The 27167-nt window shown below is 40.5% G+C and overlaps 1 protein-coding gene across 1 annotated transcript in view; it reads left to right on the forward strand.

Moving 5' to 3' along the window:
* The window catches only part of LOC109511651 (multivesicular body subunit 12B-like), a 37806-nt gene that overhangs the window by 6083 nt on the left and 4556 nt on the right, over positions 1 to 27167 (forward strand). The window contains exons 3-9 of the mRNA XM_019862887.1: positions 3379 to 3474; positions 5333 to 5423; positions 6410 to 6539; positions 7467 to 7577; positions 13492 to 13553; positions 25663 to 25718; positions 26650 to 26709. Of these exons, the coding sequence (XP_019718446.1) occupies positions 3379 to 3474; positions 5333 to 5423; positions 6410 to 6539; positions 7467 to 7577; positions 13492 to 13553; positions 25663 to 25718; positions 26650 to 26709 (606 nt within the window). The remainder of the gene's footprint in view (positions 1 to 3378; positions 3475 to 5332; positions 5424 to 6409; positions 6540 to 7466; positions 7578 to 13491; positions 13554 to 25662; positions 25719 to 26649; positions 26710 to 27167) is intronic.

Here is a 27167-nt window from a genome sequence, read left to right on the forward strand (position 1 = left end):
TTTTCAAAATAAAACATCTTTCGTATTCCGAAATAAATAAAACGGAATTAAGGCAAGTTCTTTCTGTGCGGCCCGGTACCAAATGCCCGGCGGACCGGTACCGGTCCGCGGACCGGCGGTTGGGGACCACTGCACTATGGCATTTTATATAATGAGGCTTGCATGAAAAATTAATTTTATGGTGTTCAAAAGAATATTCAAATCTGATATGGACATTTTTTAGCGATAAATTTAGAATGCAAACACATCATCAGATCGTGTACTCAGAGGGGGAAATTCAAGGAATCGTACACTACTGGTGTATTGTATTGATTTTTAGCCCTCCGTGCAAGGCTCCTTTTTAAAAAACAAACAAACAAAAACAAAACACTGTTCCTTTACTCTTCACGCAGCAAATCAAAGGGCTGATTAACTCTTTTGCTCTCTGATTCAATGTTGTGCTGTGTGTTCTCATCTCTGAACTTCAGCAGATCGTTCCAACACAAGAGAGCACAAGCCCAGATCAAACACCGTTCCACTGGGATCTGCAGCTTTGCTCAGCCACGAGCAGCCACCCAACATCAAACGCCGCATGCACGCTCAGTACTTTGACTCCGCGAGGGCTCCAAAGGGGGATAGGACTGGTGTTTTAAATTCACAAGCATTTGACTTGTTCCTCTCATAAACTCGTTACAAAAATTTGCATTTATTTCAAGAAGCATCATGTTGGTTTTGCATTTGCTGGGACACCAGGGGTAAAGGAACAGCAACCCCTGTCAGTTTTTAAGGAAGACTATGCAGCAATAAATTTGGTAATCAGTCTGTCCCAGGGGTGCTCGAGTCTGGTACTCGAGATCCTCGATCCAGCTTGTTTTGCATGTTTCCCTCCTCCAAGGCACCTGATCCAAATGATCGGCATCGTTATTTCATCTCTTCTCGAGAGCTTGAGAGCAACAAATGATTGATCTTGTGGAATTCAAAACTGTATAATTAATGTATAAAGCAAGACAAAACTTACTGTCGGTTAATATCCAACATATGTTTGCAGAGGGAAGAGGGTGTCTACGGTTTGTGGGTAATATATAATGTAAAGGCAAAGTACCCAAGAACAACAATGAAAAGTGTTTGTATGTCGGTATGTGGACTGAAAGTCTGGAACAGACTGAATATGGACCTACAACACTATTTAAACATACACTAGTTCAAAAAGAAATCCGGTATATAAGCAGGATTTTGAGAAGTATAGGAGAGAAGAACTTGATCATGAGATCTAACAACAATGGCTGTGTTATCATTGTTATCATTAATATTACATTATTGTGATTATTATTGTTACTGCCATTGAAAAGTACATATGTAAATGATAGGTGTATATGGTGAAATGATGACGATCTTGTCTTAGTGTATTTACTCAGTGTGAAGTGCAACAAGTGGCAAGACGGGCTGATATGAACGATGATTTAAATGATCCGCTCGTCATTATACATTGCTGGTATGAATAGAACAACAGTTATATATTGTTTGTAATTAATGAATGATCATTTTCATAAAAAATGTGACAGACTAAGCATCACATGGATGCATCAAGCTTGATATCAGAATTCAGACACATAAAATCTGAATCTATTAAGGTGTGCAATGATCCGAATTACAATTTTAATCTTGGCTTCTCTTCTCTACTTAAAAAAAAAAAAAAAAAAAAAAAAAAAAGGAGAGACTTGAATCCGTTTTGCCATTGTGTTGACTCTGTGTAAGCCCCGGGTGGGTTCTGTTTGCAGAGTACCCTTTGATGCACAGCTGTGAGTCTCAAAGCTGTCCCCGTGTCTCCTGAGATCTTTCATTAGAAAATTCAGCACCTGTTTACATGTCTCGTTCTTGTTCTTGACATTTTTGGAATGTCGCATTTGAAACTGTCATTGCTTTTTTAAATCAAAAGACTTCAGTGGCAGAGCATGGACATCTGCTGGTGCTCACAAATAGTTCTTCATTGACTGAGCACTTTGTAAGTACGAAGAGCAGCCGGAAGCAAACGTAGGAGAACCACGACACATTGTTTCTGCCATGGCTAAGCAGTTGGCCTTTCACATTCAAGCTGCGTCGTTCTCGAGCTGCCCCCGCCTGTTGGCAGGATGATGCCTGAGGTGCCTCCTAAGAGGACCGTGCCCTCATTACTCTTCAACTTGACTTTGGGTTTCACAAAACTAGACCTTTGGTTATGCTGACAGAATGCTGTGACTACTGACCTGGAAAAAGTGGCCAAGACGGCTTGTCTTGTAAAGAAGAGGAAGGGTCTGTGATGTATAGGCTCCTTCTGGGACTTTTACTTGAAGTGCTGTTGGTGACGCCCAGCCAGGGAAGAGCTGGCTGCTCATCGAATGCTCGCTCTGTCTTTCTCACCTCACTATCTCTGCTGTCTGCATCAAGTTGCCCCCCCCCCACACCCCCTCTCATCCCATCTTGTCTGTGGTGGTTTTGCATGAATCTTCCTGTGCCATGTTTCCCCCACCCAGTCACTGTGGTCATTCATCATTATTGTCAAGGGGGGTAATGCGTGTGGGTGGGTGCAGAGATCTATGACTTCTTCATTTGAATGAACCTCATTAGATTGACTCCTCTTTGTAAAGGATCCCTTTAGAAAATAACCCTGGCAGTTATTTAGGTGATTCCCACATTGTAGCCAATGGAACATGACGCCTCAACCAAGCATATTTGCTTCCGCGATGGAGGAGTCTGCAGGTTATATTTTATTCCGCACACCGCACGGCCGATGTTGTTTAGGACCTTGAGCTTGACTTGTGGCACCCAAATGCTGTCAATATGATGCAATCTATTATTCTTACTGCATGCCTCAATCTTTTATAACTATGAATGAGCCTATTACACAAGGACAAGATGCTCCTTTATTGGGGTGTAGTCTCATTTCTGCACACTCGTAAAACTGCATTCTATCCTCAGCAATATAGCGTTAAGAATATTTGTCTCATTAAACACTTGGATGAATTCACAAAAGGTACGGAGCCGTCAAACTTCAAGGTGCCATTTTCTCATCTTACCCGTACCTCGCTAAGGGGTTACTACATTTTCAAATCTCTATATTGAATCCTTATTTTGCCGTGGAAGCACACAGAAGTATGGCTTCCTTATTAGAGCGGATTGTTGTCAGGGCATCTTTAATCAGCCTTCTCCCAAGGGATGATATTTTTAGCCAGCGTTTTTGGAGGCTAAGACTCCTTTACCCATGCAGAGCTCTAATGAGATGGAGCGCTAGTGTAGCCAGCATTAATTAAGGCAAGTATGCACGGAAGAGACAATAGCAACATGCTCATGGCATACATACATTAACTTTATTCCACCTCCTGATTTTTTTTCCTCCCTCCTTGTTTTTTTTTTTCAATGTAGGTTGCACAAACAACAGATGGCTCTGATGCCGACCTGTGGAAGGACGGCTTATTCAAATCCAAGGTCACTCGCTATCTCTGTTTCACCAGAAAACCTGTAAGTGATGGAATGCAAAGTATCACTTTCCTCGTGCATTCTGCATTTTGGCTGTCTGCCTTCTTTTTTTGGGGAGAGTTCTCCGGTCGGAATGTTTGTTTTCAATGCACTGCATGTTTGCACTGTGGTTGAGAGGCAAGAAATTTCATCTGTGCTGTATGTTGCACATAGAGCATATTTGACAATAAAGCTGACTTGACTGGACTTAACCTGCTTTGAGCTCTGATTAATCAAAATTTTAAAAGGCCAGCGCTGGCAGTGCAGTTTTGAATTTTTTTACATATAATGGATTTGCATGCATATTCAAAATGTGCAATACCTCATTGCGATGTTTTTCTTGCTGTTGGTCCTCATGAGCTTATTTGCTTATTGATGACACAACAGTGAGCTGTATTTTAACTATCCACCGTTATTCATTTAAAATGTATGCAGTGAGAAATTTATGATGACTGAAAATTATCATTTTATAAACGAAAATGACACCAGAATATTCCCCACAGAAATGCTAAAGCAGGTAATGTGTTTGTTTATTTTATTTTATTTTTTAAATTTGACATGTATTGAATTGCATTCAATTCTGTTTGTATCCTTTCAAGCAGTCGATGTTCTGTGCTTGGTCCATTAACATCTCCTTTGATTTTTTACAATCACAACCCAAAATAATCATGGGGATTAGATTCTATTCTACAGGTTTGTCTAATGAAGTGCCCACTGAATTTGTAAAGTATGACACACTTTCCACAAAATCTGCTTATATACCGTTTTGACAGGATTCTTTTATTTACGGAATGTCCTCTAACATCCAGACAATGTGGCAGCAGCTGCCCCGTACCCAAGTTCAATTTGGACTGCTGGCTAGTGTATAGCATACCAATAGCCCTGCCCTTGTTCCTGTTTATTATCTTTAAATGTGTGTCTACATTGTTTTAAAGACTTTGACCCAAATAAAACACGACAGAGCTATCAACATAGGCTATTTTGTCTGCCAGTCAAAGGAGCTGCCTCCATAATTGTCTACGACCAAAACAGATTCTGTAAAATTATCCCTTGAGTTCTATGGGTGGGATGTGAACAGTTTGTGATTTATCATACTCTGGTTGAAACTAGATGAACCCCCTTTGTCACGTCCTGATTGGGGGGGGGGGGGTGAATACCCCATCCCCAGCAAAAGAGGCAAATACAAAAAAAGCTCCCATGCATAGTAAAAACATTCATCCATATTTCTTCTTAAGTCAGTGTAAAAACTATGAATAAAAATATATCTAATGGCAATAACTGTCAGGCAACTACGGCAAAGGAATCCAGCCATCAAGTCACGCCTGGTTCAGCCCATTTTCTTCTACAATGGTGTATTATTGCAATTTATTAAGCCCAAAAATGAAAATGTTAAGGAGTCATGGAAGAGTCATGCTTGAAAATGTCATATGGCACAGTCCCCGAATGCTCTTCAACCAGCATCCTTTTCTAGACAACACTTCCTCTCTTGATCCAAATATTACACATTAAAAAAAAAAAAAGTTTAATCGAAAAAAATATATCCAAATATTCGTTTCACATGGATTCAGTCAGACAGGGAAAAAAAAAAGGATTCTCGATCGTTTTATAGTTCTTTAATTGAATTATATTGCAAATTATCATAAAAATCATGGAGAAGGAAACTAATCAATTACATCCTGATTATAAATACCCCAGCTATGTTTTCAACCTTAACCCCAAAGTGTCCAAGCCCGGGTCTTTATTTTTGGTAAACTCAATCTGACATTTTCCCTCCAAAGTCAGCCAACCTTTTCAATTCCTTGCTTGGCATCGTTATGAAAGCTGACTTTGCATCATTGACTTCTGAATCTGTCTGTTGTAGGGCCCTGATGTTGTTGTGGATGTAAAGTTGACTGACATTAAGGATGCAATGCCAGAGGGCTTCGTTGCAGTACAAGAAACAATGGACACAAGTAAGAAAACAAACAACGCATATCCCCAGTCTAGTTCACCCCTTTTTCCTCCCTGACCAGCTCAAATGGAGGGGGGCATCTTTGCTTGAGATTGTGAATGTTTTATGGGTGCAGGTTAGCTTAGTTTATGGTAGAATGTGGGAATCAAATAAACATTTTGCCCCAGAGGTACAATACTAGAGAATCATGAGTCATTGTTTATCTGAGCTGGAGCTGTGCTTTTCTTTATGAGGGCCTTATTTATTTATGTATTTATTTGGGAAGAGGACGAGTGGATGGGGGTTATCTAATATTAATGAAATGCATTCCCCAATGCTTTAGTGCTTTTTGAGTGCTATGTATTTCCCCTTCACCGTCCAAGCCTTGGAAATGTAATAATATTTTGGTGTTTGGAGCAAGGACAGCTTGTTTATTATTTTTATTATCGTTCCATTTATGCTGCACTCATGGTGTTGCTGGGGAAACAAATGAGAAAAGCACAGAAGCAATATACAGAAGGATGGCATTTTTTTTTTCATGAGAAAGGAGAAAATACGTTACTTTCTCTTTGTCTACGGTGTTATTTAATATTTAATTACTTTATGTGGAGCTATGTTTAATGCACTGTACATGTGGCATAACTTATGAGTTTCTTTTCAGACGAAAACAGTTGAAATCCCTGCGGTGCAGTAACGTTGAAGGAGGATTCAGTTGCTTTTGAAATAATGCAAATGATCACAGCACGTGGATTTGTTGCTGTTGGTTTTGTTGTGTTGGATTTTATCTACCAATGATACAAAAATGCACTTAAATAGGTGTCGATGATGAATTCTTAATTTGATTCATCATACCATTGTTTCTCAATAACTACCGGCCAAAAGCATGTCAGCTATTTAGTACAAGTTGAGTTTTGAGGGGATGGAAAAGACCTCGAGTTGTTTTTGGCTTGAAAAAAGAGAATGTATGGTAACCATTTCTGCCTGATACCTTCATGTGTCCCTGATCAGAGGAGCCTGCCATGAGGAAGAGGAGGCTTTGTGTGAAAATGAGCCCACGTGCGGCTGCGGAGATGGCTGTCTTTGACTTCCAGATCATTGCCAAATCCAAGCATCATCTCGTTCACTACACCAGTCTGGGGTATGTTGCTGACCACTACAAATAATAGGGTGCAAAAAAAAACAAAAAAACTTTGATATATCAAAGTTGGCTTGTATGCAAAGTTGCGCAAAAGTAAATGGCAAGCAGCTGAAAGCAGCATGGCTCATGAGGAGCATGAAAATGAAAAGTCAGTTCACCTGACGAAGTTGCAAAGAATGAGTAGACTTACTTTATTTTAGTTTTGTTATATCGGGGTTGACAGTGGTTTAAATACCCTGTAGAATTAATATATAGTAAGCTCTTTCTCCCGTCTGGCTGTAGCCGGCTTGAAATGAATCTTAACTGCATTATTTTGTTGTGAGTCACTGCTGTGACTGCCTGCGTTTCAGCATGCCTTGTGTGCAGGAGATAATATCGAGTTGCAAAATCACAAAGTCAAACAGTTTGATACAAGTTTGCCCATAGATATGTATAATGTGCGAAACATCAGCCAGCGTAGCTCAAAAATGGTGTTCGTACATGTCACATGAAGCAGGAGCAATGATGAAAGAGGCAACCGTCGTGCGACCAAATACGGGCTACGACAGATGTGAAGCACTGTGAGATTTAATCACACAGTGTCTGCCTTTTCCCACCTCTACTGTTAGAAAAGGAATAAACAACAAAATTACGTGAATATCACCACGTCCGTACGGTTGGAGCCACTATCTTCAAAGCCAAACACAAAAGTGATGTGGTCATGTGATGGGGTTAAAGCTTCCAGTTTGGTCTGTAAAACTGGCCTCCCACGTGGACCCTTTTTTCCCCAACCACAAATGTGACTACTTCCTTCTTCTTTCTACTTTTTGCCAGTGGTATGATAAGTTCTAAATTTCAGGTGACCGTCACCATGACAACAACCTGACATGGCTGCACCCCGATGACACAATGCTGCTATTGTACATCGAGTCTCTGTTTAATTTACAGTGAGATCAATAACATGGGGATCTGGTATCGGATGGGAAAGGTTCTTCATCGACAATCATCTCAGGAGAGTTCCGGCAGAGTTAACAATGGTGCCTCCTCTGGCGCTGAGAGGTAAACATTTCCATGTGATCTTGTTCATTGTGGTTTTATTTGCCATCGCGGTGTCAGATGTTGTACGGCACAATACACAATTGGGTAATCTCACCTGAAATATTCAACGGAAAGGTAGCTGAACACAATTGCAGTGGGAGTCTACTCAATGAAGGGTAGCGTGAATTCAATGAGGGCTAAGCACCTACTATTTGTGGCGTTCCCGGAAGGCAGAGACGGGCCGCTTTGTGACTTGGGCGACAGCAGTGTTGTGCACACAAACAGCAGGAGAAGTAGCCCGGAGAAGGCGAAACAGCTGCAGAGGAAGGGAGGAGCGCTCCGAGATCTTTGGCATGCTGGAGTGTGCGTGTCCGCTCTCTGCTCAGACTGCTGCAGCATCCTCTGCCTCAGGCCTCACAGTGAGCTCCAAGGCAGATAAGCTCAATTATTTATCGCAATGAAGACCTGGGGATTTCCACTGCAAATTGTAAATAAACAGCTGAGACGTTGTCACAGTGAGCTTGGCCAAGATTCCTGGTATGTTTGCCAGGGCATGAGGCGTTTTGTTTTGCCATCATTTGCTGAGCAGAGTTAAAAGCCACATAAAAGCTGAACAGTGTCAGAGACTGTTCACGTGGTCATATATTTGAATGAGAAGAAATAATGACGTTGAATAAAAGGCCACAAATTCAGAGCCAGCGAGCAGACCCGCGGGTGCCTTTACAGTACTTACCTGTAATTCTCTGCTCTTTTGAAGCCCACTTTCGAGTTGGTGAGGATCAGAGGGTGGGATGAATTGCACCTCGAAACGACTCACACCCCCTCTGATGCCTCCTGAGATCACAGGCCGCAAGTTTTGGATTAACATTCAAATTCATTCTACACGCCGAGTCTTCTTTTGACAGTAATTCCATCCATAAGTCACTGACACATGACAATAAGATTGTGGTTAAAAAAAAAATCTGTATTTAGTCAGGCCCCTTTGACTGTTTATCGGGCGTCTGTGCAATAACATGGAAAGCCAGCATCTATGCAATTACTAATACGTCTGCTGTCATTTTTTTAGTCATTGATTAGAAGTACCGGCAGCGACATGAGCAACAACGCAAGACTCATTGATTGCATAACTCTTAACAGCATTGTCCCACATACTATAATGTACTTCATATTCAGCAACAGGTTTTCTATTTACTTACAATTACTTGCCTACAAAACGTCACGGTACCTCTTCAATTAGTCCTCTTAACAATCAGGACAAAACGTTTTAAATGCAGTCAACAATCATGCATTTTTTATTTTCAGGACCATTTTGAAAACTGCGATCATTCCTCTCAAATGTAAATCCACCCCAGGCTGGGGTCTGTTTGTGTATGGATGGAAGCTATCAATTATGTTTTAATAGTGCCAAGCTTTGCCAGGCCCTCATATGCATCAGCATGCTAGATAGTTCCATTTTTAAGTGATATTTTATATCTCACTCACCAATTAGTACAGGAAGCTGAATTAAAATGAAGGATGAACTGCAATTGTTTGTTCTTATTGGCTCAGGCTGTTGCACCATCTTGAAACACTAAAATGTTTAGGATGCAAAGCTGTTGAGCGCACTGCTGTACAAATGCAGAAGCAATTTGTTTATTGCTCATAGCCTACTAACAAGTATGTTAAATTTGCCTCCATTTTCAAATTGTATTTTCCCACCATAGGTGTCACTAGATATGCTGCCTATTTTTAAGTGTGCATCAAGTTCATTTAAAATTAATTAAGCAAGTTATTTATTTCTCCTGAACATGTTACACTTCCAAACTTCTGACACTCAGTCCATGTACACACATGGTTGCATCTACGCTTTGTTGTTCACATTTTTCTGTTCATAAAATAACTTTATGACAAAAGTTTCATTTTACAGAAATTAATTAAATAATTAATTTGTTCATTGGTGTTCAAGTAAAATCAGGCATTACTTTATCTTTGGCTCTGGTAACCTTGATATGATTTGTTGCACAAACTTCTGAAGCTATCACTGCAGTCCAATCATTTCTGTAACTTTGAAGTCAACTTTTGTGCACCTGTCAACAGGTACTCTATTGTATATTTTTTTACTGTATTTTTATCATTTTCAGCTTTGAAGGTTGCCTGCACCAGAATGCATGGTTTAGCCATCCTACTGCAATTTGTGGGTCTTCCAACAAGACCAGAAATACATAATACAAAAATAGTCAAAATTGGATGAGTACAAAACATTGGGCTATCTCCATCACGCAAGCATTTTTTTCTGTTCAGGAATCTGAGTAAATAATTATAGTCTGAAAAATTTCTTTGGTAAAACAGCAAATTTGAAAATTCATGGGTAACAAAATTAATTACATTGTAGCACTGGAAATATCCTTCATATTACTTTTTGGGTGTAGAATTTCTTCCTACTGCTGCATCAACATTGAGATCCACAAAAAGGATGCTGGTAAATACCAAGAATATTATCAGAATGTAAGCAAGCTAGAGCATAAAAATGGGAAAAGTTATCTGAAAATAGTCATGTGACAAACTCATGATTATTAGTGTGATTAGTACAATACAAGTATGAGATGCAGTCAGTGCCGGTTGCCCCACTGCATTACTATCTATAAAATTCTACCAGCTACTAAAGGAAATTAATCTATTAGTGATTATTTCCAAAAGTATAAAGCCTTTTGAAAACAATTACCGTGCCTCCAAATTGAGCATATGTCATACAGACAGACAGACAGTGACAGCAATTAAATAACCTGAAAAAAAAAAATCTAATTTTATGGACGGAAAAAAAAACTAAATAAGGCGAAAAAGATGAAAGCAGACTTAAGAAATCTAGTCTTCATTTCTAAAAAATGTCTAAAAAAAACTATAGACAAGTGTCCTTAGGCTTGAAAATGATTCTCATATTGCCTCATATTAAGTGTGATGGGTATACGGCGAGCATTTGAAATATCACATGCCACACAGCTGGTGTGAAAATCACAACCCACAGCCACTGGCTGCAGTATGTAAGCAACCTTGAAATGTGTCCAGTAAAGACGCCCTCCCTCCTCTTTCACTCATCATTCTTATGGCCACATTTCCACTTGTTCTCCTGATAAAACTGTCATTGGTAAGGTTCGCATCTGACCCCTCTAGCGACTACTAGCATAAATTAGCCTTGTCCTAATATTACCATTGATTGTGTTTCACTTGGATCACAGTTTTTGACATTTCTATTACAATTTTAGCCCACTGTACACACAGGCATCTTTTAAATCAAATTGAGTGTGATTAAAATGTCAGGACGGAATCTCCTTTTCTTTCGATTGCAAAGCTGACTTTGTTACTCATGACACCTAAAGAATCGTCCATGTCAGAATTGGGATCTCAATACATTCTGGATCTGGAGGCCTTCTGGCTGTCACACTCACGTTGACGCACCTCTGCAGGAGATTCTCTAAGCCTGTGTTGCATGCTGCTTAGTCAAGACTTTTGAGCACTGAGAGAAAAAGACACCCTGACTGCGTGTCTGTGTGTGTTTCCTGACAGACATTCTATTGAAGTTGTTGGAATCCATTCTGACCTATTTTTTCACGTTATTTTGTTCCATTCTGAAAAGTTCAGTGCAATGGCTTCAGAACAATGCTAGGGAAGATTGAATGATTGGTGAAGATCTGATGAGCCCAGACTATTCAGCCACCAAATTTTGAGTGCTTCTTTTCAACCTCTGACACTGAGCTTAAAGGACGATAATGATGGCTGAGGCAGCGGCACCTATGAAGCAGCACTGTCAGCACACAGTGGAAGGTGTGGAAGTGTTGTCACAAGAGAGGCTGGATGTGCGTCAAAACAAGAGCTTTCTGCTTTCTGTATCATAACTCCGGGTTTTTCACTGATACCACTTCCTTCATCATCTTGCCTCTCTGCTGACGACGGCTTCTGGAGCCACTGGCTTTCAGTTTCTTTTCTCCTTCCTTATTTATCTGACACTGACAGCGCAGCAACACGAAGAACATTGTACGAAAGATTTGAACGGCAATTACAAAAACACTGACGTGAACATAACAAGTGTGGTAAGCTTTGCAGCGCTAATATGATTTGAACCTGGACATATTCCGTTGGGGCAGAAATTTCCTGATTGGTGTTGTAATTGTGCAAATCTTCCAGGCTGTGCTCCCACTTTTACAATAATTTGATGAGGAGCTACACTATAATTGAATATTCAAATTAATTAGGAATATGTGTCAATATGGCTCTCCTTGACTGAAATGAGGATTAATTGTTGTCGAAACTCCAATGGCTACCATAATGCGAGTCCCAACACTGTTGTTGATTGCACAAATGCACTTGCCGTGTTTTTGTTTTGGGCATGAGTTGTCTAATTGATTTGCCATATGTCGGCTTCTCCAATGCTCCGAAATTGTATTTAGAAAATTCCAATTTGGAGTGAGACGTGAGCAGATGGCAAAAGCCACCCTTGAGATTTATTTTCGAAAAGCTCCATGTGAACACATGAATGTTTCCATGGTGAGTGTAATGACTTCATTTAGAAATGTAAAGCAAAGTGACCACTTTTCCCACTTCCCTTTTAGTTTCTGATGGTGTCTCTGAGTATCGATTGACTGCATCAAACCCTGCGTCCTAAAAAAGACATTTCCATCTTTCACCACCACTTCATCTGTGTGCTGGATATCTGCGTGATTTGACACATGTGCAGCTTTTCTTTCAGCTGCGAAATCAACCTTTGCGAGGTAAAGAAGTCTGTAACGAATATGGCAATCGTCCCCACAAGATTGATGCCAACCTTTTAAAAATTCACCATTGGTCTGCATTCAACAAGGCCAAATGCTAATGTAAATGAGGAGGGAAAAAAAGTCCACCCTTTCATTGCAAAGACATCTGAGTTGCAGGTTTCAACTCATGAATACCACAGCCAGTCAGAAGTCTTGTTTTATTGCCCTTGGTAGAAATTATTCTATTTATTTTTCTCCTTGGATAAGATAAGTCTTCCACAGGTGCAATTTATGTACAGCCTACACCTTTCAACCGAAGAATTTAAATTTTATATCCCTCCCAACTAGCATAAGACTGCTATCCACGAATAGAACGTTCAGTGTTCACTATACGGATAGAACATATATAGTACATTAATAAACAAACAAACCACTCCCTATCATTTGCTTTCACAATCGGCCTATTTTTATAGCACAACAGTGATTTCTCCAGAATCTTCCGAACCTGATCTTGTATCACGTCTGTGCATTCTAATCATAGCAATTCCCATTTTAATGATATTACTTACTGCTTTGCGTCATCATTATGAGATCTTTTGTTTTATAGCTGCTGGATTCTTCAGCTACCTCCGAGGCACATCATGTTTTGCAGCTCTCTTGAAGCAGTTTTTGTTTTTTTTTTCCCTCTCCTCCTCACTAGCTGTGGATTTATCGATCCGTTGGGGTGAAGCAGGGGGTGTAATTTGTGATAGCTTGATTGATGAGGATTTCAATCTTATATGGTTTGTTAACTTCAACTGCCCACAAAGTGCATTCAGTGCTGTTTTCTGTAATACAAGGCCATGAAACGGTAAAAGCAGACTTCCCTTGAATAATGGAATCACGCAGCTCCTCCAGACTTAACAAGATCCTGCTCTAAAGCCCCGTTGAAGGTCTGTGCAAGCCCGCAGGCGACTGGTGCGGGTTTAACTTTTGCCTTATTTTCCCCGTTTAGACTCAAACTTTGATTTCGCAGCCCCGGGTCTGTCTTTTAGACTGAGACACTCTAATAACTCTGGAGACGCTCCGCACCCCTGCTACATATAAACATGTGCCAATAAAGGCTATAGGAATATAAATTTCACACACATGGCAACCTTCCATTCAATGTGGAACTCATTGAAGTATAGTATTGATGGACTGACATTGTATTATTTCTTTCTCTCTGACAGCAAGAGGACCATCAGCAGGCCGCACTGTGAGCACCAGAGCAGTGGCAGCTACACCTTGACAGGTATCGCCTCTCTTGCACTTCAAACTTACACATGTAAATTATTTTGCTGTCACTACAGTCGACAATGGCATTTTGATGGAAAGTCAAACTGGCAGCAAACATGAATTAATTGTTTTGGAAAAAAAAAAAGGGAAAACAATTGGAAATTTAGCCTTGTAGCATTGAAGAGATAGGAACACTTACCGGTGCATGAAAAGAAGAGGGAATGCTGCTGTACATGTTCACATTGTACATTGGCTGCACCATCGAAGGTAACCTGATATAAAATATTCGAAACTTTGCTCAAAAGCATTGTGCAAAGTTTCTAACATTTTCTTCAGGTTAAGGCAGGTGACCTGAGCAAAAGTGTAGATTCAATAACCAGTAATGATAATCAACAATGTGGGGTCATGGAGGTCACCACTTTAACAATGATCCCCCCCCCCCGTTTGTTTGTTGCTGGTTTAGGATTTATTTCAGAATCAAATGTAATCGATCTGCAGCTGAGAAACTTCAACATATGTAAAAACAAATTCCATCGCTTCCGTATTATTTACCCCAAATTCCATTATTTGGCAAACAGACTTTATGAGTTAAATCAGGGTGAGGCTATTACATTTTAGAGGCTGAGTTTAAGCAATACAGGAACCTCCTATGGAATCTGCGCTTCAGCCTGATTGTGTGAAGACATGAGGTGAATGAAGCAGGCGGGTTTTTATCCAGCTGGAGAGAGACACCATGTGGTGAGGATTCCTCCTGCTGCTCAAGCACAGGCACACCTGAGCTTGAGGTAGTTTTACCAAACCTGATGGACATATTTTGATAAATAATTAAAAATGCATGAGACATATTTATTTTCCTGAATTTTGTAGCACGCATTTATCCAATTTTGACACATATTATGATGTTTGTGGTTCACAGACAGGGTAGGAGCCCATCTCAATCATCCTGGACGCAAAGCCAAAATATGGTTTAATTGTCCTGATATGGATGCAAGTTAAGACAAATTTACAACTTGTGGCCTCAGAATGAGAAGGAATAAGTCTGGTTGCAAAGGGATGTGAGTGACAGGAATGAACTAGCACAAACTGTCGTGATGTGTCATTGGACAAAAGAAGCGCATCTTTTGTTTGACTCACACGCTGTATCAATATGTGACTGGGGAAAAAAAAAAAAACTTTGCTTCATTAACAATGTGATTGCCTGCAGACCTTGTATGACCTTCCAGACAACAACCTATTTAATTGTTAACTGTTTGTGTGATAGTAGCTCTGCTGTGTGTGTGCATGCGCGTGTGCGTGTGTGCGTGCGTAGGCGCGTGGGAGTCTGTGTGTGCAGGCTGACAGCTGGCCAGGTTCGTGTTGCTCTAAAACCATGTGCGCTCTGTCAGGCTCGTACAGGCGCCTTCTTTTGGATTGATGAATTGCCTGCTTTCTTGATTAAACCCTCCGTCACTTCCCAACTAAACAAAAACCCCAACACACGAAAGAAAAAGCGAGTTGAGGGGAGGAGAGGTAACATGTCTGTGAAATGTGTCATCAGCAGTCACATTATGTACAGATGTGATGTGCAGGCGTTATGACATTTATTACCAGAATATTAAAACCTATTCACATTCAGCGCGATACCCCTCTTTCACTTGACAGTTAAAGTTCATTTGAGGAGTTATCAAGTTTTCATCGCAATGGTATGCTTTTTTCTGTGCTCGCATCACTTTGATCTTTGCCTTCCCAATTAGGTTTGCTATGATGGAAAATTGTATACAATGAAACAATCCAACCAGCCTTCTGGAAATATGTCGAAGAATAATACATTGGACAAAACATGAAATGTAAAAAATAAAATAAAATAAAAAATACAAATGGATAACTGAGAAAGTAAGTAAGTCCTCTGCAAAGTATTCAGGAAACATCCACCTGATTAAAAAAAAAAAAAAATTGGAAAAAAAGTGAATCTAATGAAAAGTCATGCCTTTGCATATCTGTCCCATTAATCAAAAATAAATCCTGACATTGGCCCTCATCTAAAGTAATATGGAGTGCAATTATTTCCCGATCCATTAGAGGAAGTTCAATTAACAGACATAAGACAATTCATCCTTCAGGGAGAAAGGAAGGAGAAAAAATAGAAAGCTCAAAATTAACTCGGGTTTGCAAAATATCTTGACAGGGTGACAGTGATTTTTGAGTCTCAGGAAACAATATTAGAATTCTTATTGAACTGCGTGCATTTTCATTTAATTTGCAGCAAATAATTGGAAAATGCAATGACGCTTTCCAATTAAAGCTCCACTTTATGCCGTTTAATAATACCCTCGTAATATTACAGCTTATGGAATGACAGGTAAGTTGGAGTATGAATAAAACATAAAGCCCGGTAAGAGACAGGAAAAAAGCAAGACAGTTGTTGGGGGGCTTTTAAATGCTCAACATAATTTGCATATATTAATCTCCTCTTTTCAGCCTTATCAAGTATTCCACTGTATTTGAAGTTAAAATAGTCATGACAGGCAGGCGTAGGCTTCGTTTTCCCAAGGATTTATAACTTGTATAATTCTGGATCTTTAATAAGTCAATATGACTGATCCTCTGAGTTCTGTGGAATTTGGTTAATTGTTCCAGATGGTGCGTACTGATTAAGCAAAATTACTTCCTTTCTCTTCTCCCCTCCGACTACATCATGGCTTGATTGACTAACTTGGAGAAAAAAGATTATTTTGGTGTAGCACTTTCACTAAGAGGTTTCTCATCAGGTTTCAAACAAAAGTTCCATCTTATTTTTGCTCCGTGCTTCCAAGCCAGGCCGTGCGAGGGCGGGGATCATTTGAGTCCTTCTTTCACTCTGCGATGGATCGTGACTGTGTCTGTACTGCCCGGGCAATATTTTAGAATAACAATTACAGTATTTAATCTGAGGGATGAGAAAAAAATACAACCTCTGGCTAAGGCCGGAAAAAAACATCTGATTAGTGAATGTCATTCTCTTCCTTGTCTTTTGTCATCCTTTTCTTGTACTCCACTTGCAACACGACTCAGGCAGCCACAGCTCACTGACTTTCTGTTTTGCATCAGTTCAACTGAACTGAATGAATCATTTATGGAAGTGTTATGAGGGAGGTATGGGCAGATTTACGGCTGCGCTTTTCGTTTCGATGGAATGGGATTTCTATGAAACCAGTCTTGGTGTCTGAAGTAAAGCCAGAGCTTACATCAAGACATGAAAAGAACTCAACTCTCTCAAAGTCCAACTTTTGCCTCTTAATTTCCCTGGTCAGCAAAAGGCAAAGCAGAGAGTCATTCAGTCGGACAATAGCGCTTGCATTGAATGAATGGTTACGCACAACACTGATTTACAAAATCATGGATTATCATTGAATCTTTATGCATTAAAATGGCAAAATGTTTCTTGAAGGCTTTGTTATGAGGAGAGTAACATCCCATTGTTATCTGTGATTCGCACAGTTCTGTGACCTTACAATGTTGGTGAAGCAACTCAGTACAACTCTCATGTTACGTTGACACTCACGTCACCACTCAGCATTGTGTGCAATGGTTGGATGAAATTTGATGCTCGTTAAAATTACACTCGTTTCAAAAAAGTGACGATTTTTTGTTTTTATGAAAAAAAATGGATACACTATTGTATGGCCTATGTTCCTTTATTGTTTCAAAAAATTGGATTGTAAAATGTGAAATTATAGTTGAAAATTTAAGAATGTCTAGATAAGTTTGAACTAACGACAGTCGAACCTCTTTTCAACGTACCCAGTTTACAACATTTCCCCTTAAACATTCACATTTCAAAGTCTCAATTTCACGTCATTCATTTTCTATTTGCATACAGCAAACACCTTTATAACTTAAACATCATGATACCAACCAGATTTTTCCCACAAAATAGTGAAAAGGCCTTCGTTACAACAAACCGTGGGAAGCTAACTGCTGCCGCAACCTTGCTTATGAACAAAATATACAGTACAGGATTCCCTTCCGTTGCTTAGCAACACTACTGAACGAATTACATTGTTGTACGTTCTGCCGTAACTCACGGAGGCATGGCACAGTCCTAACCATGTGGTCTGAAAACATGTAAACGGAAGCAAATCTCGCTGTCTGTGAAGGCTGAAATCGTTTCTCACTTGCGAAAGGGAGTCTCCCAAACGTAGCTCAGCCGAGACTACGAATTGGCAAAGTCGACGATTTGGCAGAGTTCGAGGGCAACAGATAAATCGTACATCCTGACCGGGATAAGGCACTTTTCATTTGCTGACTGAATGTTTTTAGAGAGGAAGTAGGAATGCCACAGGTGTTTGTTTCATATCTTATAAAATCATTTTTTCTTCATATTGTACACACGTGTTTGTAAGTGACATGTTCATGCAGTATTGCATGTTCATGTTTTTACATCTATAAATGTTAATACTGCATTATACTTCGGACTTGGCGGCCATTTTAAAACACAGATTCGTTATGTCCCTCTAGGTAGGACTGTAAATGTTATGAAAAATTTGAACAATTTTAGTCTGATGGTCCCAATAACAATTTGTGCATCAATCATATATGAATCTTGGTTGTTTTTTTTTTTTTTTTAACTTGCCCATTCATGAGTAATGGACCATCGGCATTTTGGTCCCTTTTAACAATCAACTGGCATTTAACTGACGTTTAAATGCCTCTAAGGTTTGCAGACCTTGATGGACTCCAGAGCCTCATCCCTCACCGCTTTGCATCCATCCCAGAGATAGAAGCAGAGCTCCATTAGTTGCGGTGTCCAGACATGGACAGCCTCAATGAATGGGCCTTTCATGGCTTCCTCATTTGCCTTGTGTACAGCAGGGTTTGTTATCACACATCTAATTAGAACTTGATAAAAAATATTTCACAAAGTCCAGTCATGAAATATAGTTAAAGGAGATTTATGATCAAATATGCCCTAAAGATCTTTTAATGGCTCTGCTGACTTGTTAAATGTGTAATGAATGATTTTCTAATACATACTTTGGTATGATTTTGGAAGCACAATGAGAGCAAAAGGATGAACTCGCCCTGAAAAAAAACACAATCTCAGAAGTTATATTGAGTTCTTCGGGTGATGTCCAAATCTGCTGTTAAGAAGTTCAAACACAGCTAAAGACACTGCCGTGCCTCTACCAAGATATTGTTCGACTCCGGCTTTCAATGAACATTGTGTTCAGAAAACTTAATTGTCTATCAATATTAATAAGTGTTGCCAGTTTATGCTGGAGAGAAGTCATGTTCTTATTAGCATAATTAATGGCAAATGACAGCACTGCATTGGTGGATCGGTTCTACGGGATGATAAATTGGTGCATGCCCAGGTTAGTGGCTGCCAAGGAGGCCACTTTGGCCGTCATCCCTCCTGCTACCACTCTGGCACCGTTCATTACTCACTGCATGAGATGCCACATTACATTGCCTGGTACTGTGAGCACGGAGAACTTAATAATGCCAACCACAAGCATGCAGGTCCTGCTGTTCCACAGTACAGAGGGCAAGTTGCTCACTGAGTGCTCAGGGTTGTCGAGAGCAGGCCAAACCGGGTATCAAAAGGGCTCACGCGTCATACACTCATTCAGGGGAACCAGAACCACATGAGCAATTGTTCACCATTAGAAGGCCTTTCTTGTTAGGCTTTCTGGAGCCCGCCACATTCCTTGCATCATTACTGGTTAGTTTGCCCCCAAAACTGCTAATTAAGAGGGGATTTGTGTAATTGTGCCTTCTGCTGTGTCCCATCCGGCACATGCAATTTGCTGTCAGCAATCTGCCAGCTTTTACACTTGTCCAGAGAGGCGCTGGCCATTTATACAGACATTCAGCTGCATATTTACCAGCAGCCGCAGCTGGGGATCGGTGCAGTGCCTCGGCAGTGTCGGAACGGACACAGTGTTGCTGATTGCTGATTAAAGTCTGGTAGTCCGTTTAATGTCATAACAGCGAGCCAGGGACAGAGGATCTCCCAGATTGAAAAATGTTTCCAAGTGTAGTATTCTGCTTTTGTTTCTGTGAAATGAATGCATTTTCTCAGTTTTTATTGTTTGTTTGTTTTTGTTTTTTGTTTTTTTAAGCACAATTAGTGCTGCGGTTTTCGAGTTACCCAATTTACCATATCCTCTGAGCAATGAACTCACCATCGGTATTACTGGCTCTGCCCACTTTCTAGAAGATTGATGGGCCAGAGTCCAACTGGGACCGCTTCCTGGCTCCCTTCCTCCATGCCGATTTTTAGAAATGTGTGTCTCACATGGCAAGGTAAGTGGGTCATTCTACATCAGATATCTCTTTGCGTATCTCAGGTAGCAAGTTGAAATTCTCATTTGGGAATTTGAATTTGTGATTTAAGTTGTGAGTGTGAATGTCCATGTTGCTATTTATTTCTTTTGTTTATTTTGCTTCATAACACATCGATCAAAACGAAATACGATAATAAGAAGTGCAATTAATTAAAGTACATAAATCTCATTCATTTTATAGCAGTAGTGATGTTACCCAGTGTCATTTCTCCCAATCAGTTTCCTTTTCATCAAACCTTAAAGTGTAGCATTGTGTGCATACATCATAGACAAAAAGCTTACACTGAAAAAAATGGTGTTGAATTTTCTCAATTTTATTTTGTCGAGTGGTTGCACAAAATAAAATCAGTTGCATCCCTATCACATGTTTTGAGTAGACTCTACATCTAATTAAAAATGTAACTAAATCCAGATGATTTTATTGGGTTCAGCCACCTGACAAAATATAAAATTTTCAGTGTGCACCCGCTGCAACAAAAAAATCAGAAAAAAACACACAGGTATTACCCCACCCCCACAAAAAAAGAAATTAATATTAATTGGACCGCAACCATATGCATTTTCAAATGCTAACTGATGCTCCAAACAAACAAATAAATAATACTGAGTAAAATGAATAATTCATTCAGTAGATAGACTTCCAATTTTGAAAGAGAATGCCACACTATTCTGCCAAGATGAAAATGGTGGAATGATACAATAAAAAATAATGGATTGCATAGAGCCATATAGTCATTAAAAGATTCTGAAAATAGCAACGAGCTATCATCTGTTCTCGTAGTACGGGTCAGGAGCTCTGACACCTCCAAAATTCCTCCTGTCAGGGTAGAGCGCCATTTGTATTCTCTCTCATTAGGCAATTTGACTAATGACCTGCCGTGGCTGCGGAGCTACTGAGGGACCCGAAGCCTGGCACCCTCTCCCTTTCTCAGCAGCCTGCGCCCACACCCTCCATTGGAATGGCACAGATGGCATGCTCGGGCGACAAAATAAACTACAATATGTCTCCGAGATGCTGTCAGGCCTGGGCACTATTTCTCATGTCAGAGTGCGGCTAAGGGCTGTGAGTGGGCATGGGGGGTCCTCTTCCAGCTTCCTTTGCCTCTACTCACCATTATCTGCAAAGGTGACAGAGAGCCGGCTCTGCAACTAAAATAGCATTTCCATGGTCTGCAAAAAGAATCCACCTCAAATTGAGAGTCAGACTGTCATTGTGCATTGTCGAGCCAGGCTACACATGGCGAGCGGTCCGCGTCACATTGTTTGAATAAAATAAATATCTTTTCTGAGTAGCTTTACTTGTAAATTTGTCTCATGTAACATGCATGGCAACACTTTATAGGGCGCTCACAGTATTACTTTGAAACTATTTTTTTTTTCAGATTGGGACTTTCTTCCAAACTTATACCCACACAGTACTATAACTAGTACACTAACAGTAGTGTGTGAACATTTGCCACTCAAGAGGTGTCTTGAGTTACGAACGACTCCACTTACAAGTCGCTCAAGATACGAGCTGTCAATTGGCCGATATTTTGCTGTGACAGGTGACGCAACTCACTTCGCAACAAGCAGCAATTAGCCGACACTAAACAATTGGACCTAGAATATATTGTTTTCAGAAAACTGGTGGGGATTGGTAGGAGGGGTTATGAAATGGGTAAAAAAATGTTCAAATACCCGGGAAGAAAAAATGTTTGAAAAGCAAAATTGTACATACATAAGTGAAACCGTGAATTCCAAACCAAGCATATGCATTAGTTAAATTAACTGTATTTTATTTTATTTTCTTATAGAAAGAGGATTCAAACTGTTTTTTACCATTCTTATCCAAAGTGTTTTACCAAACTACAAATCAAACAAAGACGTGTACAGTGTTTTTAACAACTACACAGCCTTAGCTAGTTTAATGCTAACATAAATTTAGAAACACCTGAGGCACATCAGCAAACAATTAGCATCATGTGACGGTGTTGATATATGAACATAAACCATGGAGCAGCACATAGAAGAATAAAACAGCAATATTCACAGGTGTATATTGTTTACTCTCTGTGAAGAACAACTAATATTGAATAAATAAATAAAAGAAGCTGAGAGAGGAGCTGATTCTCCAGTGTGGTGTATCCAAATGTCTTTCTGCTCCCTGGTCAAGGCGCGCACACCAGAACGAGCATTGCAACACATACATTAAAGGAGAAAATGTGACAAAATTGATTTAATTATTTTCAATTCCATATAATTATGTCACCATGCTATGCTTTTATAATACATAATGCTATAGTGTACCTATTTATCTGACTAAAAAAAAAACAAAATTCTTATGTTTCTGTCTGGTTACGTTTGGTTTTGTTTCCTCATGTGCCCTTTTTGTCACCACCTGTTCTCGTCATCGGTGTCCCTTGTGTTGAACCAATCAGCTCCCTCAACCCTTTGTGTCTTGTCCAGGTGTTCCTCGTTGTCTCGTCACTTTGCTTGTATTTCGTTCCCTGAGTTCTGTCAGTCTTGGTTGGGTCATTGTGAGTTGTGAGTACGTGAGTGCCTGTGTGCTCCGCTCCTGTCACAGGTTTCTTTTGTTACTTTGGCTCCTTGTTATTTCCAGGACTTTGAGCACTTGTTGTTAGTGTTTTTTCAGTGTACTCCTGTTTGCATTTTTGTTAAATACATCTCGGTCAGTCCACACTGCTCCTCCCTGCCTCCCTGCGTTTTGGGGTCCTACAACTACGATCATGCAATTCGTGACAATTCTACTTGTTTTTATGGGAGGCCGCAACAGATTAATGGCATTCCCATTCATTGCAGTGGTGAAAGATGATTTGAGATAAAAGTGTCTTGAGTTTTAAGAGTGGTCACGCAAAAAAATTAAACCCCAATGCCAAGGCACTATATTTGATTTTTTTCATAACGGGGAGGAATGAAAACGGCCGAGTAATGCAAGGTCCATTTTGAACACCCATTTAAGTGTGGCTTGTTTTGGCCTTGCCTCATGAGAACGACAAACAAACAGAAAAACAGATCCTTTACTTTTTGATCTAATTCAGGGTCAAGTCAGAATTACTGTGGAAACGCTACGAGACAGAAATCAATGCAGTTGAGCTGGATTAGTGAAGTGTAAAATAAAAGTTCATCAACATTCCGAAAGCTTTACCCGTAAGAAGCGGTTCAGGTTATATGGTTCATGCTCGATCAAGCACGCCCATTTTCCCATCAGTCAGTGTCTGAGTGCAACACTATAAAGTGTGTATGCTTTCATGTGTGTACGGCTGTGTCTACTGGAGCCCCGGAAAGGCAATGTATGCCGTTGCTGAAGTCCTGGGTGACAGTGCATCCAACAACGGAAGGGTGAAGGATTAGTGCTCCACCTGGCGTACGAGGGAGCCCTTCCCGCCCTGAAACAGCCATTCATCTGTGCCCAGGGATTGGAGATGACAATGCAGCCATTGCTCATCGCACCTGACGGAGCCATTAATAAGGCAATGATCCACACGGGGCCTGTGCTGACTTCGTTCTTTACACCACAATCACTCAAGCCACAGGGTCCTCCTTACTTAACGCCACCTCTGCACTCACCGCCATGATCCTCACCATCATCACAGTCACTGCACCAAAAATCTGAGCTGACATTTTCCTATTGACTGCCCTCACATACTCCACATGCCAAGTAACCACCCAGTCCTTCCATCCTGCGATAAACATGAGCTAATGGACCGTAGCCTGGCCATTTGAGCGGCTCCAACATGCTTTATAATGGAGTTCCTGGCCAGAAGATTGTATTTACATTACTTTTGCCCTTTGTGTTAGATTTCACCGTGGTGCAGATAGCCGTTTTTTAACACCAAGTCAACTTCAGCACGTTTTCATTCATCTGGATGTAAGATAGACCCACTAGTATGGTGGTGGAATACAAAGTGAGACCCGATTTAAATGCAATAAGGAAAGTCCCTGGCCTTTGGTGCCGGGCAGCCATCTGTCCACGCCACACAGCTCCATCAACCACTGCAATCGCAGTACTCCGTGGCCACCTATTGATTGAAATGTATTCCCTCCTGCTCTCTGCTCCCAGTGACAGTAGTCGTACATGTGTATTTGCTTGGTTTTATTTTCTTTTTGATGAACAGTCAGCATACCACCAAGGGATGGGCGACACCACATCTTTTGCATCCGATACGATACCAACACTTTCTCTTGCAATTTCAGCGACACCATACCGATACAAAGACCGATCATTTCTTATTGGCAATTTTTTTTTCCAAGTCAAAATATGATTACATATACACACAAATCCCATGACGAATACTGGCCATAAATGCCAAGTATATTATATATTGTCATACAATGAAACAAACAAAAAAGTAAGAGCATAAATATGAATGTAACTGCCATGCAAATGTGGCAAATACATAGCTCATAATTTCTTTCGTGTTTTTAATACGCTGAGCCAGAAGCTTTTAATGTAATTTTACGGCATAAAAATCAAAATGTCTGAAATCCTCCTGTAAAGCTGTTGCCTGTTACTTATCCACATAGACCTAATAAAGTAAAGATTTTATACTTGGCTTTGTCAAGTCTTTAGACTGAAGAAGAAAATGTGCATATTCAGACATATAAATATTGTGTAAATACTCTAGCAAAATATTCAGTAAACATTACATGATAAAACCATTACATAGGATATAACTACAGTAAACCCCACCTGTATCATGGTTCCATTTTTGCAGTCTGGGTTCTTCACTGTTTTTTTTTAAGTGCAGTACAGCCCAAAATATAAGCAAGCTTACCCGCTCTTGGGCTGCCCAGGGTCATTCTTAGATTACAAAAATGGCATCGTTCCCCGACCAAAGAACCAAAGCAAGTGATTTCACTGTCAAAGAGAGGCACAATTTAGAATTTCCTAAAAACGACCGCAAGCTTCAAAACCATAAATCAGGAGCAGCTTCAGTTTACGCTTCTAAATGTATTTTCCCGTGCCAAGCGCTAGTTGGAAGTTCAGCCCCCTGATATTTGGGGGCCCCTGTCAAAGCACTTTGCGGCAAGTGTTGGAAGCTCCAGATTTTTAGTTGTTATTTTTTTTTTTTCTTAATGAGGCCAAGCAGCTGTGGTTTCAGCCTGAACCGAGAAGCTTTGTATCTCTTGTCACCTCGTGTTAATTTGTGCCCTAATGTTTTTTTTTTTTTATCAACAAAGTCCTGCACTCTAGCCTGACAGTGGTGACACCTTGATTCCAGAGCAGGGCGCCGGCAGTACTGGGTTACACCATTAATAATCAACTGGCAGCCATCACACCATTTTAACCACGATCATTATGATAAAGGGCATACACTTAATTACAGGCCTGCTTAATTATAGCTCTGTTGAAGCTCGTTTGTTTGGTCAAATGCTAATTATACCACCGTGCTTTTGGCAAGTCCTCATTTCAATCTACCTTTTTTTGCGGCCTGAATGCTGTGGCTTATTTTCATGCAAATTTGATATCCGGCGTTTTGTCTTTCTTCTTTCAATTTTTCTGTGCCGGGTGTAAGTGTGTCTTTGTGAGGTGAACATCTTTCTGACAAGACAAAATCAGGAATAATCAAGAGTAATTAAAGTGGAAGAGGGTTGGGAAGGGCTGCGTTGGATGAGAGAAGCAAAGACTAAGAAAAGGCTTTCATCTTGTCTGGTGGGAGGGGAGGTGCTGGGGAGCCTGGAGATGTCGATAGCTTTGTTGCTTCATTATGCCACATACGGTTTTATTCAAACTCTCAAAATAATGAAAAAAAAATTGTCATTTTTGGTGCAAAAAGTCACATTTCAAAAGTACTTTTTTCTTGTTTTTTACAGCCATGGACGATGTGCCCTTTGGAATCACTCAGCGATTCCAGGATAGATCAAAAGAGGTAAAATCATACCAGACGTGTTAAAAATCACAATATTGTGTACGCTAATGTAATTATAACCACAGCCGTAGCCAAGCCAAAGTTTGAAGTCCTGTATTTTGTAGGGTTTTTTTGTTTTGTTTTGTTTTAATAATCACCCATTTAATTTGCACTGATCTAGAATTTAAGTGACTGGAGCTGGCAAAAAGATTGAAAACAACTTTATGTACGGTACCTTGAAATCCATACATCCATGCTCTGTAATCAGTAAAATGCCAGGTTGTGAGAGGTCGTGAGGAGCTAGCGGGCAGTGCAGTCATGGTCACATTGATACAGACGAAACTTATACGTCACACCGTATCACATTAATTATCAACTCTCAGTGCATTCAGACAGACATAAACCCACAAATGTAAACATCTACCTTTGTGGATAGTAACCATCATGGGGGCCTTATGAGAACGGGAGGTCTCATTCCTTTTTGTCCACTGAATGTACTTCTCATCTCTTTTACGAACACTTTCTCTCACTTTCCCCTTCTCCTTCGTCTCTCCACTGCACTTCCCAGACTTTCCATTCCTGCCTTCTCCTACTTGACTTAGCTTTCTTTGCCTCTGGATTGTCTTTTTCTCTCCCCATTCCTCCACTGCCCTTTAAACTCATCCATACCCCTTTCTTTCACATTGCTTTCTCCGGCTATCCCTTTATCCGCTGTTCTTTCCTTTCGCTCACCCTGAGTGATGAATGCATGCACTCAGGCAACGCTGGCTCAATGCAGTCCATTTGGCTGCCTGGCATCGGTTGTCACCATAGCCGGTTCGTATTGACACAGAGGGAGAGGATTAAAGATTTTAAACATGCTTACTTAGCCATGAGCCTAACCGCCGTGTTCTTTGTGCTTTTTTTTTTCTTTCCCTTCCCTTCTCCCTCCTCTCCATGCTTTTGATTTCAGATGCAGCAAGTCAATTTAATGGGCATTACGATCAAATCCCTGGCAGAGATCGAGGAGGAAGTGAGTAGAGGCTGCAACGCTCGGCTGCAGCTGCCGCCGCTGGCCCAGAATGCAAAGCAAACAGTCTTGGGCTTGTAATTAAGTGTCTGAGACAGCGAGACCCTGTTGGCTCCACTAAGCCCCAATTGAATAAAAGCATGCCCTGGCTCGGCAGCCGTTCCCTCTTAAAAGCTTTGTCTACTGTTCCAAAGCCCTTGACTTTTATTCCCCAATTCTTCTCCCAAACAGTTCAATCAAGCATCTCTCGGCATGTTGTAGGTTCTTGAGGTTTTGATCTTCTTTTAGTTCCTAATCAGCGCCCCGAAAAACATGAGCCCGGGCAGAAAACACGCTCAATTTCTTCTCCACACTGTCGCCAGCAGGAATTAAGATCCTGTGTGTGTGTGTGTGTGTGTGTGTGTGTGTGTGTGTGTGTGTGTGTGTGTGTGTGTGTGTGTGTGTGTGTGTGTGCGGGTGTT

This window comes from Hippocampus comes, unplaced genomic scaffold, assembly GCF_001891065.2.
Source record: "Hippocampus comes isolate QL1 unplaced genomic scaffold, H_comes_QL1_v1.1 scaffold147, whole genome shotgun sequence".
Taxonomy (NCBI): Eukaryota; Metazoa; Chordata; class Actinopteri; order Syngnathiformes; family Syngnathidae; genus Hippocampus; species Hippocampus comes.